This window comes from Piliocolobus tephrosceles, chromosome 6 (genome assembly GCF_002776525.5).
Source record: "Piliocolobus tephrosceles isolate RC106 chromosome 6, ASM277652v3, whole genome shotgun sequence".
Taxonomy (NCBI): Eukaryota; Metazoa; Chordata; class Mammalia; order Primates; family Cercopithecidae; genus Piliocolobus; species Piliocolobus tephrosceles.
The window spans coordinates 154677303-154692676 of NC_045439.1; the positions used below are offsets into that span (position 1 = coordinate 154677303).

Here is a 15374-nt window from a genome sequence, read left to right on the forward strand (position 1 = left end):
TAAAGTGATCTTAGCAGTTAGCTGTCCAGTCCAAGAGTCACAGCCTCAAATGTCTGTAAATTGACTGACAACGGGAAGAAGTGGAAGAGCTCTAGGTAGACACATCGTGTAAATGGAGAAGACTGGGGTATACTGTGGAGTGAAACTCACGAAAGCAGATTGTCACAGCTATGGGGGAATATGAGTTTAAATGTATCTATGGCATCCGGGCACGGTGGCTCACACTGTAATCCCAGCACTTTGGGAGGCTGAGGCAGGCGGATCACGAGGTCAGGAGATTGAGACCATCCTGGTTAACATGGTGAAATTCTGTCTCTACTAAAAATACAAAAAATTAGCCAGGCATGATGGTGGGTGCCTGTAATCCCAGCTACTCAGGAGGCTGAGGCAGAATGTTGTGAACCGGGGAGGCGGAGGTTGCAGTGAGCCAAGATCGCGCCACTGCACTCCAGCCTGGGCGACAGAGCAAGACTCTGTCTCAAAAAAAAAAAAGGTATCTGTGGTCCTACGGCCACTGACTGCCTAGGCCAAAGCCAGACTCCAACAGTGATGAACCATAGACTAGGGCTCAATCCATCCAGGACCTCTGAGCAGCATGAGATGCAGGGTCTATTGTAGGTAGGTAGGTAGGTAGGTAGAAGATAATATTCTGCATCCACCTTTTCAGGACACTGCTCTTGGGCAGAGGCAGGATGCACCGACTGCTGCATCCTGACCTCAGCAGCTTTGGCCAGCAGCCTGTCCCCTGACTGCAGCCTGTCAGATGTGCTTTTCTTGGTACTAGGAGTTGCGTGTGTGAGAGTGGATCTTGGAAGGTTAAGAAGAAAGAAGGGGGAAGATAAATGTTTGATTAAAGCTGGTACTGCTTGGCTCCTAAGTGATGATGACACCTGTGTGTGACTCCATCTACACATCTGCTGGCATGCAGGAGAGCAAGCAAACAAGGGAGCCAGTGGATGTGCCACTGAGCAGGCATCTGAATGTGCAAGGAAAAGAAATGTGCACCTCCGTCTGAATGTAGCGGGAGAGAGGGAGAGTAGGATACAGGCAGATGTAGGGGGTCAAATGAACGGTGGCAGAGATACCCCTTCCACAAAGGACTTATAAGGCTGGTCCAGGGGCAGAGGAGTGACTCTCTGCCATGACTGTGAACCATTTTTAAGCTTTTCTGCTGAATGCTATTCTTACAGACCAAAGACAGAGCATCCATCTGACGTCTCCACACCTCCTGGCTCAAAACTAACAATATTAGTGCGAGGTCCAGGTAGAGCGGCAAAAAGAGGGAAAACCCTGAAATACTTCTTCAACAGGCTTCTATCTGAGGGCTTCAGTGCCATCTAGGAAACAGGGGAGCCCTTCTGAGCTGGTGCTAGCAAGTACGTGGGCTGCTGTCTGTCTTGGTACCACCCTCCTGGATTAAAAATCCAGGCTGAAGCGTTAAAATCTTGAACCATTAAAAAAATCACTTACTTTTTGGGCAGTTTGACCTTCTTGAGATCCTCCTCAGCAGCTGGGTTAACATGAGCAATGTGGCACCCCAAGGCCAGGAGGGTTCTGTGACACAACAGAAGAAGACCAAGGTCAACTGCAGTGTTAGGAACAGAAGGAAACCTAATTCACATCTGAGTTGAAAACAGACAAGAGCCACTCATTCAGACCAGGGGTCAGTAGACTTTTTCTGTAAGGAGCCAGAGAGTAAATGCCTTCGGCTTTGTGAGCCATACGTCTCTGTCACAGCTACAACTATGTGATTACAGAGCAAAGCCAGCCATAGGCAATATGCAAACCAATGAGTCTGACTCTGTTACAAAAAAATCTATTTACAAAAATAGGTAGTTGGTCTGATTGTCCCACGCACCATAATTCGCCAACTCCCAATTTAGATGATAGCAAGCATAAGATTACAAAAGAGAAATTTGTTAATTGCCTCTCTTGGAGACATTTTTCTATTTTATAAATTCGCATTAGAATTATATGCTGCTTCTAATTCCATGGAACAGATAGAATTCTAATACCCAGCCCCAGGTAGCAAATATTTACTGCATGATGCCTGTAAGTGCATGAGCTGTGCTTAACACCATGAAGTACAAAGCTATACCTTCAAGAAGCGCCAATGTAATTGAAGGTATCCCATGTGAGCCTGTGGGACAAGGGACCTTACCAAGCATCGTTATGCCAACAAAACCACAAAGTTAAAATGTTCTGCAGTGACAACTAGAGAACAGGGAAATGCAAAGAGAACAGGTAGCAAGTCCCCAAAGAATTCAAAATGGGAGATACCAATTTGGGCTAGAAAAGTTAACGTCTAAATTAGGCCCATGGGTAGCAACATAGAAGCAAAAGTTACTTTAAAATTGAATTTTAGTGAATCAAATCAGGTTTCCCAATGGGTTTTAGAAATGCTTTATCTTTTTTCCTTTATTTAATGTGAACTGCAGGAGGTACTTGGTCTTTCGATTCTAAGTTTCTTTTCTGCATCTTACCTTTTCCCTGTCCCTAGCAAATAGCAAATGGTTTCTTAAGAAATATAGTCAATAAGATGGTGGATGGTTATGCTAAATCCTCTTGTGACATGATTCATCATCAACTCCTCTAATTTATTAGAATGTGCCATGTTTTCAGGCAAGAGACATATCTTTGCAGTTTAGTTATAATGCATTAAATCATCTACTCATTGTTTGTACAATTTCAGCTCAATTAAACACTCACTTCAAGGTTTCAGTCGACATTTGCAGGTTATAATTCTTCTCAGTTTCGGGGAGCTTTGAAAACTCCACGAGGCAAGGGTGTTGTCTTTTATTGTCATCTCGTATCTAGGTGGTGACATAAGAAAGAATGTGATTTAAGTTTTGACAGCTGGCACTGCATGGGAAAACAGAACAGAACATACTTTGAAACACGGCCCAGGCAATCCGTATCAGGCAAGACAAAGACGGCAACTTGCTGATAGGCAAACAGATGATCTCTCTAGTAAATGAGACACACAGTCTCCAAGTTGCCAGTGGTTTGTGCTCTGTGGATTTATTTCTAGACAAGCACCTGCATTTTGAACATACTTTCCCAGAGAAGCAGTGTTACATGTGGCGGCCATGCTCTTGCTCCTCCAAAATTCATGTAAACATAATGTTACTGAAGAGGACCATTCTTCAGTATAGGACAGGCTACAGAATCTGGACCAGTGTTGTGCAGTAGAATCAAAAGTCAGCCACAAAAGTGAAGCATATTTGTAATTTTGAATTTTCTAGTAGCCACATTAGAAAATCAAAAAGAAAAGTTGAAATTAATCGTGTGTTTTATTTAACCTAATAAATGCAAAATAATCACCTTAACAAGTAATCAATAGAACAAATTGTTTATGAGATATTTTATTTTTTCCCCCACACTAATCTTCAAAATCTGGTGACTATTTTACACTTTTAGTACATGTCAATCCAAACTAGTCACACTTCCAAATACTCGGTAGCCACATGAGACTCACGGCTTTGTCTTGACAGTACAGTTCTAGACATTAAGTAATTCATTCATTCAACAAACATTTGTTGAGTGCCTGTACTACATGACAGACTCTGAGCTAGATATGAGGAGTTCAATAGTGAAGCCATCCTCATGTGGTGAGAATATTTTATGGTAGCTATATAAATACATAAGTGTGGGAGTGCAGAGACTTTGTCAGTAACTAAACTAGAATGTGTGTCATCTGAGAGTGTCGGGGTAATAGGAAGCTTCAGAACTCACCTGTCCTTCTGCCTTCAGACATGACCTTACACAAATCATGGAACATAGTCAATTTACATTCTCTCTGAAAAATGATTTCTAGTGAAAGATTCCCTATCCTCCCCTGAGTGTCCATTAATCTTAGTGATACATCTGAAAACCATATTAAACAAGCTCTGATGCAAAACAATGAATCAGCCACTTCTCACTATCCACACAGAGGTGACAACTTTTTTTCTGAAGGAGAGATGCAAGTATTCTGAAGCAGGTGCTGAGAAACAACGATATATCCCAAATAAAATAAACCAGTATTTAGGAGTAAGAAGGGGGACAGACTTCTGGTCCTGTCTGTGAAGATCTGCTCTCCTCAGTGTTCCTGACTAGTGAATGCAATGAAAACTAGGCATGCAGCAGGAAGAACGGTTCCAGGTAACAAGGCAATCCCATGCTCCACCCCAGCCTGGCCACTGAGACACGTACCTTGCCGAAAGTCCAGCCAAGCTCTATTTTATTCATTCCCCAAAGCTCGTGGATGTTTTCAGCTAGCCTGTCTCGGATCTTTTCGAGGTGAGGTGGCAAAACAACCTAAAAGAAAAGGAGCAAGTGAAAAGCCAGAACTATAAGAATCAATTGTATTGAAACCTATCATACAATCTATAGGAGTCAGGCACCCCACTTGAATTGGCACATCACCCAGGAGGAGCTGCAGTATCTGACCTCACTCTGCTTGACCCACATGCTCCCAGCTCTCCTCCCTCTTCCTTTCTTGGCTTCCTCTCTGCTCCTTGCTGCCTCTCTGACCATTGTCTTTTCTGTAGGTATATATGTTGCATGTTCTTCACATGTGAATGCTTGCCTCACCTTATTTTCTCTCTCCATGCTCTCTCACCCAGTAGATGATCACTCCCAAGTCAGGCCATTTCTAACCATGGTCTCAAGTTTAGACTCATGGTTCCAGCTGCCTACAGGATTCTTCTATTAAAGTAAGCTCAATATATTACTCAAAGCTGAATTTGATATTTTTCTTTCCAAATCTTTTTTCTCCTCCTGTTTTTCTCTTTTTGTTGCATGGCCCCACTACCTCTTTAAGCCTGGAAGTGATCCCATTATCTTTCCCTTGGCACTACTCCCCCCAACTAATCAGTCATGAAACCTACCATGTTCATTTCCTAAGTGTCCTTCTGAGGAATCCCCTTCTCTCCATTACTCAACCTCATTATTTTCTGGGTAGACCATTCCAAGAGCCTTATAATTGGCCTCCCTAGCTCCCCACTGATCTATCCTCTACACTGCAGCCAGTGGGATAAGTCTACACCAAAAAATCGTGTCAAAACACTCTCTAGTGTCACCCAAGTGTTCCTTGACACTAAGACTAGATGTATTAACCACATACACAGTGCTGTTCTTCAGTTCTCATCACGGTCTCTACAAACACATCCTTTTCAAACTTCTTGAAATTCTTCTAAAAGACCACACTGTTTCACAGTTCTGTGTCCTTGCATATGCAACCTTAACCTTTATTAATACTCTCCACTGTACACATCATACACACACAACCCCCACACACCCTTCCTTGGCACCTGGCAAATACCTTCAATGTTTATCCTCTCGTATTTAGTTCAAATGTTGCCACCTTTGAGAAGTTTCCCCTGATTACCTAAAGGGAGAGTTCCTCTGTATTTTCCTGATGTTTTACTCCTATCTCTCCACAGAGGTCATAAACTGGGAGCCTAAGTTTTTTTTCCTCTCAGATTCAATCCCTAGGAAATGGGAGATTTCATATAAAATTCCAGATTTCTAGTTTCTTTTGACAACTTAGAAGATGACTAGCACTGGACCCATACCTTTGTCTGGCATCTGTCAGCTGGAGCTGACATTTCAGGAGGACCTGCATGCTTGAGTGTCTGTGGCTTTTCCAGGTGCACGGTGCGAGCTGTTGGTGGATCTATTATTCTAGAATCTGAAGGATAGTGGTCCTCTTCTCGCAGCTCCAATAGGCAGTGTCCCAGTGGGGACTCTGTGTGGGGGCTCCAACCCCACATTTCCCTTCCACACCATCCTAGTAGAAGTTCTCCATGAGGACCCCACCCCTGCAGCAAACTTCTGCTTGGACATCCAGGTGTTTCCATACATCCTCTGAAATCTAGGCAGAGGTTCCCAAACCTCAATTCTTGACTTCTGTGCACTCACAGGCTCAACACCACGTGGAAGCTACCAAGGCCTGGGGTTTGCACCATCTGAAGCCATGGCCTGAGCTGTACCTTGGCCCCTTTTAGCCATAGCTGGAGTGAAGTGGCTGGGTCACAGGGCACCAAATTCCTGGGCTGCACAAAGCAAGGGGGCCCTAGGCCTGACCCAGAAAATCATTTTTTCCTTCTAGGCCTGAGGGAGGGGCTACTGCAAAGGTCAACGACATGCCCTGGAGACATTTTCTCTATTGTCTTGGTGATTAACATTTGGCTCCTTGTTATATACGCAAATTTCTGCAGTGGGCTTGAATTTCTCCCCCAGAAAATGTTTTTTTTTTTTTTTTTGAGACAGAGTTTCACTCTTGTTGCCCAGGCTGGAGTGCAATGGCACGATCTCGGCTCACCGCAACCTCTGCCTCCCAGGTTCAAGCAATTCTCCTGCCTCAGCCTCTGCAGTAGCTGGGATTATAGGCATGTGCCACCACACCCGGCTAATTTTGTATTTTTAGTAGAGACAGGGTTTCTCCATGTTGGTCAGGCTGGTCTCGAACTCCCGACCTCAGGTGATTCACCCGCCTCGGCCTCCCAAAGTGCCGGGATTACAGGCATGAGCCACTCCGCCCAGCCTGGGTTTTTCTTTTCTATTGCATCATTAGCCTGCAAATTTTTCAAACTTTTATGCTCTGCTTCCTCTTGAATGCTTCCCTGCGTAGAAATTTCTTCCCCCAGATACCCTAAATCATCTCTCTCAAATTCAAAGTTCCACAGACCTCTAGGGCTGGGGCAAAATGCCGCCAGTCTCTTTGCATAGCAGGAGCGACCTTTACTGCAGTTCTCAACAAGTTCCTCTATCTCCATCTGAGGCCCCCTTAGCCTGGACCTTATTGTCTATATCACTATCAGCATTTTGGTCAAGTCTATATCACTATCAGCATTTTGGTCAAAGTCATTCAACAAGTCTCCCCGATCAAAACTTTACCTCATTCTTTTGAACTCTTGTTGAGGCCAGCATCTTCTAGAAAGCCTTGTCTGAGTAACACACATGTTTCTGATTACTTAAGTCAGGAGAGGCAGCCCAGACAGGAGTCACAGTCATGCTTCTACTCTCTGTCTGCTTGGGCAACAGCAGCCCTGTATCCATGGAGAAGCTCCTTCAGGCCTTGGCCTTCAAGCTTCTTGTCTATGAAGGAGTCCAGAAATGCCACAGTGGCATAAGGATTATTTTGAGCTGAAGACTTTGAAAAACAAATGACACAGGATGGGGCTTTTTCTGGACTCCTCCTATCTGCCTAAAAAAAGAACCCCCCCAAAGAATTCAACAATTTTTTTCCCAGGGGAAATTGTCACCTACCACCAAAGAAAGGTCATCATCACACCTAAACACACTCTGTTACAGAACTATCGTATCTCCTATCTGTTCTCCTTAGGAATCATTTATCTTTCCCCAAAGACATTTATTTTCCCAGAAGTGCCCTTCTCCTTTCCCTATTAAGATGGTATATAAGCTCCAAATTCTGACTTCCTCCCTGAGCCACATTTCTTCGTGAACTCCATACCAGGTGATTAAAATTTTTCTCTCTAATCTGTCCATATCAGTTTAATTCACAGGACCCCAAAAACAGAACCTAGGAGGGTAGAAGAAAAATTTTTCCTCCCTGACATCTAGAATACACAGGACCCAGATGATCTAATTCTTAGAATCACCTCTAGCTCACAACCCCCTCTCAATTTCCTATCAACATTCTTATTCCCCATCAAGGTACTCTGTGAAGCAGGCAGAGAAATACTGAAATGCTACTGAAAGTGATATAGCTTGGCTCTGTGACCCCATCCAAATCTCATCTTGAATTGTAATTCCCACGTGTCGGGGGAAGGGCCTGGTGGGAAATGATCTGATCATAGGGGCAGCCTTCCCCCTTGCTGTCCAATAGAGTTCTCATAAGATCTGACGGCTTAAAAGTGTGGCACTTCCCCCTTTGCTCTCTCTCTCCTGCTGCCTTGTGAAGAGGTGCTTGCTTCTCCTTCACCTTCTGCCATGATTGTAAGTTTCCTGAGGCCTCCTCAGCCATGCAGAACTGTGAGTCAACTAAACCTCTTTTCTTTATAAATTACCCAGTCTCAGGTAGTTCTTTATAGCAGTATGAAAATAGACTAATACATAGTCATTAGCCACAGGAGGTAAGAAGCAAACTCACGAACACAGACACATAGATGAATATAATAGGGTCATATGAATATTATGGGGGAAATGCATGCTAGAGAAAGCCTGTAGGCTAAAAGAGCTACATTGTGCAAATTATTAACCCCAAGCGCCTTAGAGGCATGGTCTCTTTTCATTTATTTTCTGTAACATCTAGAATAGTGATTCAAATAGCCCTGCTGTATATAAAATGCTGAAAGCTCTCGCATGCCCCTTGTAACACCATGTGATGTGTCTCTCTCAAAACACAGACCCTGTAGGGGAAAGAAAATATCCATTTATCAGCACTTTCAAAGCCCTCCATGCCATTCCCTGTTTCTCTCCCTTTTATTTTCCAACTCTTCTCCTACATGCTCCTCCCTCTTCCAAGAGCTCAGCCATATGAGAACATGCATTGCCACCTGTCTATCCTTCTATTTTGTGTTTTTACTTCTAGGCCCTTATTTATCCCATTTCTTTTATATCACCCCTGGAGACCCTCCCCCATTAAAAGCTTATTAAAGGCTCTAACTGAATTCCACCCTTACCACACAGACTTCTAGAAACATTCTAGCCTAAAGGATTTCTCTAGCATTTACTGGTGCATACTGTTCATTTTGCATTTATTACATGTGGCCTTTTAAAAAAATCATACATTTGCTTCTTACATCTTTCACTTGGTTGAGAATTCCCAGAGAATACATCAATATTTCTGTCTATCCTTCACAGAATATAACACATATAGCAGGTGTTCACCATGTTCACTGACTGAGAAATCCTTAAAGACCCAATCGACGCACATGGTGAAAATGTGGAGAGTAATAGTTGTTCACATTACACAAGAATTATGGAACATGTATATTAAGAAAGGTTCAAAGACAAGAAAGAAAGAAGTATTTAACTCTGTGGCTTCATCTGTATCCGCTGTCTTTTGCTGGCAATTTGAACCTACCTGACTGGTGTCTATGGGGCATGGGATGAAAGAGGCTTGGGAGAGGAACCGGGTGGTACCCAAGAGATCTCTAACGCCATCAGCATCACGTTTATATTCTTTGACAGGTTCCAATCTCATCTTCTCTTTTGGAAGTAAGGCTTCATAGCAAGGGGCATAGCCAGAGGGAGGCAGGAACTTAAACTCTCCATGACGTCCACCCATCAGGAAACGTACTCTGTCATTTGAAGACAGCAGAAATACAGAGGTTAAAAAAAATGCAGCCCAAACAAGTGAAAATTAAAGATCAATCCCTGCCTCCCACCCTCAACATAATTTTGTTGAGAAGTGAATGACTTCAGATTAACCACGGCAAACATCCTCCAGTAGGTACCAAAACAGCAGAGGGGTAAGTGAGCATCAAGGCATGATCCTCAGCTGACCTATCATGGCTAAGTCCCTAAACATCTTTATACATAAACCATTAGGTTTTTAGAACCAAGTTTATCTGTACTCTAATAGGTAAATAATTATTATAGATATTACTGCAGTATTGAAAAGCGTAACAGTGATAATGATGAGATTATTCTCTGTAAAGATCATATCAAAATTACAATATGATAACTTCAACTCTTCTTGAGGGAAATTATCCACACATCGGTTAAAGAAAGCATGATGTAACTATATGGAGAAAGTAGTAAAATCTTATTTTAATATTCAAGGGAAAGACTAAGTAACATCAGAGTATTAATCACAAATAGTTCATGGCTGGCAAGGTTACTTAAAAATGTTACATCAGGCCGGGCGCGGTGGCTCAAGCCTGTAATCCCAGCACTTTGGGAGGCTGAGACGGGCGGATCACGAGGTCAGGAGATCGAGACCATCCTGGCTAACACGGTGAAACCCCGTCTCTACTAAAAATACAAAAAAAACTAGCCGGGCGAGGTGGCGGGCGCCTGTAGTCCCAGCTACTCGGGAGGCTGAGGCAGGAGAATGGTGTAAACCTGGGAGGCGGAGCTTGCAGTGAGTTGAGATCCGGCCACTGCACTCCAGCCTGGGAGACAGAGCCAGACTCTGTCTCAAAAAAAAAAAATGTTACACTGTGGAGGCCACATTTCCCTGAAGCAGCCATATCGGGGTGGCTGTGAGGAGGCAGCCATGGCTGTGTGGGGACAGATGGGCATCAAGCATTTGCTCACTGGGATGCCAGTGTCTTTCTTAGTATCATCCCCCTGATAGTACCCAATCCTGACACCCTGGCCCACCTCCTGCAGTGCTCACTGGCACTTTCCAACAAAGTGGGGCATGACACTAAAGGTCTGACAATAACAGCAGGCAGGCTCTGATTACCACCACGCAGAAGTCTTTCAATATCGTAATTCAGCATTCTGGCTGAAAGTCAGCCTCATATACATGGGTTAGGTTAGGGTTAGACTGGACCCTAAAGTTTCCCCACGCAAAAAGAAAAAGGTGAAAGTAAGTGATTTCAAAATGTTACTTCATATGATCCCAGGTTTATAATCAGAAATAGAGCTTTCACAAGTCAACTGCAACCACATGAAATTGATGAGGAAATACAACCAGTTTTCTATAATTAAAACACGGCAAGACATGGCACTCTGGAGGTTCAACAGTAATTGAACACTGGAAGAAAGTCAATATATATGCAGTGTTTATGTACAACATTCATTCCCCTCCCCTTCTCCATTTAACATATCTTTACTGAGCCCATACAAGTAGCATTTGCTTTTGTACTGGGATTCAGCAATGAACCAGGTATACGGCATCCCTGGTGTCACAAAGCAGGTATTCTAGCAGACAAATAGGCGTAATTACTGATTGGGAGACATCTGATGGGGTTTTAAAAAGGGAGATGTGAATTCACTCAGGTAAGGGGTTGGCTGTTGGCATCAAGGAAGGCCTCTCTGACATGTGAGCTAACTCTGAGGGGTAAGGAAAAACCAGTGAGCTCAAGATCTGGAGGAGGAGCATTTCAGGCAGAGGAACAAGTGCAAAGGCTCTGAGGTGCAGAAGACCTTGGGGGGATCAGATAACAGGAAGGAAGGTGGTGTGGGCGAGAACACCGTGAGCCTGAGTGGAAGAGCTGTATCAGGCAGGGTCTGTGAGCCCTGGCAAGGAGGTAGGATTTTATTCCAAGTGGAAAGCTGCTGATGGGTTTTAATGTAAGGAAATATAAGATTCTCCTAGCTGCCCTATGCAGATAGATCTGGGGACCAATGGGGAGGCTCCTGAAATAGTCACAGGGAGATAATGGTGGGTTGGACCGAGGTGATCCAAACAGCCATACCCAGTTTTGTTTTGGAATTAGGCTTGTTCAGAATTGCTCATGAACTGAGTGTATGAGTGGAGGGGGATGAGGTATATGGAGAAAAGTTATGATTTGGCAAAACTTTCACAACAGGATACTTTCCAATGGGCCTCACTTCCTTTCACTGGAACATTTTGGTAGGGCAGCCTTGCAAGATATTCTCAGTGTTGGCTGCCTAATTGTGATGGTAGAAACCTAATTGTGAAACTGGAAAACAAAGCCTCTTTTAAGTAAAGAGATGCTAAGGTTTTCTTCCTTCCCAATAAGAACACTTTATCTGAAAAGCATTTTATAAAATGCTGTTTTAAAATTAATTATAGAAATCATACAAAACCTCCCAGTTTCCTATTTTAAGGTACTCAATAATAACGACATAGAGTTAGAATCACAACTGTCCCTCGTGAATGTTCCTACATTAAGTGTTATGTAATAGGGCACGATCTATGTGTATTAAGAATGTGAACAATGAAATTAAAACAAAATTGAGTCATTAGCCTGCAGTATTACTAATTTAGTGAACCTCAGGAAATAATGACTAAATCTTAACATTATTTGTTGAGAACTTCCCAATTCAATTGCAACATAACAGATTGTGTTACTGACATATGGAAACCATGGGATAAAATTGGATCTTTCTGGGCAAAGGATTGGTGTGGGAAATTTTCTGCCTCTCTCTTCTCATTGAGCATCTTTCCTGGGAGCAGCTGAATGCCACTAGTAGCTTGTACAGCAAGTAAGCGTATTCCATTACTCACTAGCATATGGATTCCAAGAACAAGTAAATCGTCTCTTATGAGGATTTCTAGAGGAATTTAATTATTCATGAGCGCTCTTGCTAACTGTTGAGTTTCAAAATTTATCTTAGGTTTTAAAATCTGCTGGATAAGATAACAAATCAAGAAAGGTAGAGTTTCAGGTAGCATTTAATGAGAACAATGCTTAGTTTTTATATTCAGTTATTAAAAGCAGACTGATCATTTGGTTATAAATCTGAATCTTATGTCCTCTAATGGCCACATAAACTGTAAAATAAATTAACACAGGCAGGAATCAGTGTTTACTGCATACTGGAGCTTTGGTCTTCAAACATTATCGTGCTGTGCTTCAGTGGGTAGAAGAAAAGGTCCTGGATTGCTTCAGAAGTCCTGCAGATGAGAATCCCTGTGCCCTCAGCAGGCAGACTGAACAGACTATGGTCCCAGGCACACCCACCACCTGTGGCTCCTCCCCTCACTGCCTGTGAACAAACTGCCCAGAGTCTGTGAGAAGGGATCCAACAAACCGCCACCAATATTGAAGGTCCCCCTCATAACCTGCCCTACTAGATCCAGACTGACGAGATCAAAGGTAATAACTAGGGAGATAAAATTTAGGTTTGAAGGGAACAACCAAAGAAGGAAACAAAGTATCTGAAACTCACTTCAATTATCTGAGTATACGAAAGTGGGCTCCCCTGTCTCAGAGTTTTGGTTCAGGTCCCAAAGTTAGATGTATAAATCCATAATTCATAGGATGCTAAGTATTTTCACATTCTAAAGTGAAGTGCTGAGTCAACTATATAGGATATACAAAAAAAACAAAAAAACAAAAAAAACCTGTAAAACCTTCTCTAACAGCCACAGCCTATCACACACCTCTAGATAAAGGAAAGAATTCCTCTGGAGAGAACTTTCAGGGAGAAAGGGAGAAGTGTTCTCCCTTTTTGGAAGCCAAATGATTAGGGCTTCAAGAAACCACATAGAAACTTGACAAGTGTCCTCAGGAGTTTACTGAGGGACACATTTTCCTGGTGACAGAGCCGACAGCGTGAGAAAGGGCTGCATGGAAAAGAGTTGCCCTTCTGCCCAGGGTGACGCCAAGGACTGTGCTCCCTAGAAGGCTGTTTAAGGACTCCATGAATGCGCCTACTGTCTGTCATCTTAAAAAGGGACTTCCCAGAAAGGCAAATGTCTGAATAGAGATCAGAAACCCAGGGGCTGGGGGACGTGGGAAAGGGGATCTGGAGGGAGGTTTAGGGTCAGCCAGAGGGAGCAGCCAACAGAAGCGGTAAGGCTTGTGTCAAAAGCACTGCGGTCAGAAGTTCCCAGCCTGAGGCTAAGAAAACTACAAACGGGTCCCAGGAAAGAAAGAGGCAGCAACTGTACAACTGCTACACAAAGACTCAATGCTACCTGACAGTAGCACTGACTCTATCAGACACGCTTCTTCTCCGGTCTTCTCTCCCTGCGGCTCAACTCTAGAAGGGTCTGCAATCAGAGCTGGCCCATCAGGGAGGGGCAGACCAATGTGGAGAAGTAGCTGCCTCATACCGCAGGCCCAAGCTGGGGGAGGGCTCAAGCTGTAAACTGGACACAAATTTTGATTTTAGATTCAAATAGACAGAACTTTCAAATGACTATCAAGATTGTTCTTGTTCCTAAAAGTAGCAATAAAAGCTACAGGACCTACCTACGAGCTTACCCAGGGCCAGAAGTCCAGAGCACAGAGTTACAGGGGTAGAAGAAACAATAAAGTTAAATCTACCTAGTCCACTTCTCTCAGTCAATGGGTTACCTGGCACTTAATGTTTACCTTTTAAATCATTTGCCTCATTCACAAACGAGAAATGTCCAATCGGAATATGAATCTCCCCTCTCTACATGTTTTCCTCTCTGACTCCTTGAGTGCCATGGGCTCACCCAGCACCCCCAAAATGTTAAATTTAAAATAAAAAAGAGAATTTAAGAATTGATTTCATTACAGTTAGTTCCTCTTTATCCTCAGATTTTTCTCTACATTAATGGATTTTAAAAATCAAATTCATTAATCAATTGAATCCTTTCCACCACAGCTCTTGTGTCATTTTCTGGGGTTCTTCCCGTAACTCAGATGTTCCATCAGCTCTCAAAGATTTTTTCCTTCTTAAAGTGTTTACAGTAAGCGACCCTGTCCTTAGATTCTTTCGCCTCAAAGATGAGCAACAGCTTTAGTAAGAGCTGCCTGGGAGTAGTGAAGTTTTGGGATGTGTAGAGGAAATGTTTATTGACTTGACTCATTTTGAAAACATAGGACAAATTATATTGAAAAATCTCTGCCAGCATTTTCGACTTCATCTTTGAGATCTGTGCATTTTTGTTTGTCAATTTGCAGGAGAGATGGGACTACCTATTACAAATTCCCAGATTTGAAAGATTGACCCAGTAATTTAAAAAAACAGTAAAAATCATGACAGAGCTGTGCTGTGCTCAAAGGGGTGACTAATCTTCCTTTCGTTGGGCTATCATATTATTACTCAGAGCTTGCTAGCAAACGTGTAAAATCACTTTAGTCTTACTAGATGTCTTATTACTGTTATCTGCTACTGAATTCCTCCCAGAGAGCCGCAATAGTGTTTCACAGAAGTAAAGGATACAAGCTGTGGTTAAGAGGAGAAAGAATCAGCCAGCTTTTGCTGACCTGAATTCAACTCATAAGTCACACTTCATAATTGCATCTTTAGCCCATATCGCTGAGACTGGAGAACAATCTGAGTTATGGACATTCCCACATTCATATTTCTTTCTGGCTAGTGTTTAACGAAAGCTCAGGGCAATCCAGCCAGTGCCCATCATGTTCGCTGCAGAAGTATATTTATCTCAGCAATAATTTCCACAGCATTGACCACAGCAAGCTGGAAATAGCTAAGCTGTTGGTTACCTGAATTTTAGCCAAGTCTGGAGAATACCAACAGAAAACAAACAGCAACCACAAATACTATCTTTGGATATGGTTATTTTTATAAATTAGAGCTGGCAGAAAAGTTATGCAAGATGATTAAAAAGATTTATGGGGAGTTTAACTATAGCCATAAAATATATTGTACTATGATAACTAACTCATTAATTTTCTGCAAAAACAATTAGCACCCAAATTTCACTATATACTATGGCTTTCTGTATAATGCTCTCTGTCTGATTCATGCCATTTGTGGGGTGGATATAAGATCAACTTTTAGCAAGAGCTTCCTGGCATCTAAGTAATTCAACCTTTTCGGTGGGCTATAAGGTACATATA

At 42.8% G+C, this 15374-nt stretch overlaps 1 protein-coding gene across 1 annotated transcript in view; it reads right to left on the minus strand.

Annotated features, from left to right (window-relative positions):
- Nucleotides 1-15374, minus strand: part of RYR3 (ryanodine receptor 3) — a 404874-nt gene that overhangs the window by 240914 nt on the left and 148586 nt on the right. Inside the window, exons 20-23 of the mRNA XM_031935734.1 lie at nt 9035-9251; nt 4195-4299; nt 2710-2813; nt 1471-1554 (exon numbers count right to left, since the gene is read on the minus strand). Coding sequence (XP_031791594.1) covers nt 1471-1554; nt 2710-2813; nt 4195-4299; nt 9035-9251 — 510 coding nt within the window. The remainder of the gene's footprint in view (nt 1-1470; nt 1555-2709; nt 2814-4194; nt 4300-9034; nt 9252-15374) is intronic.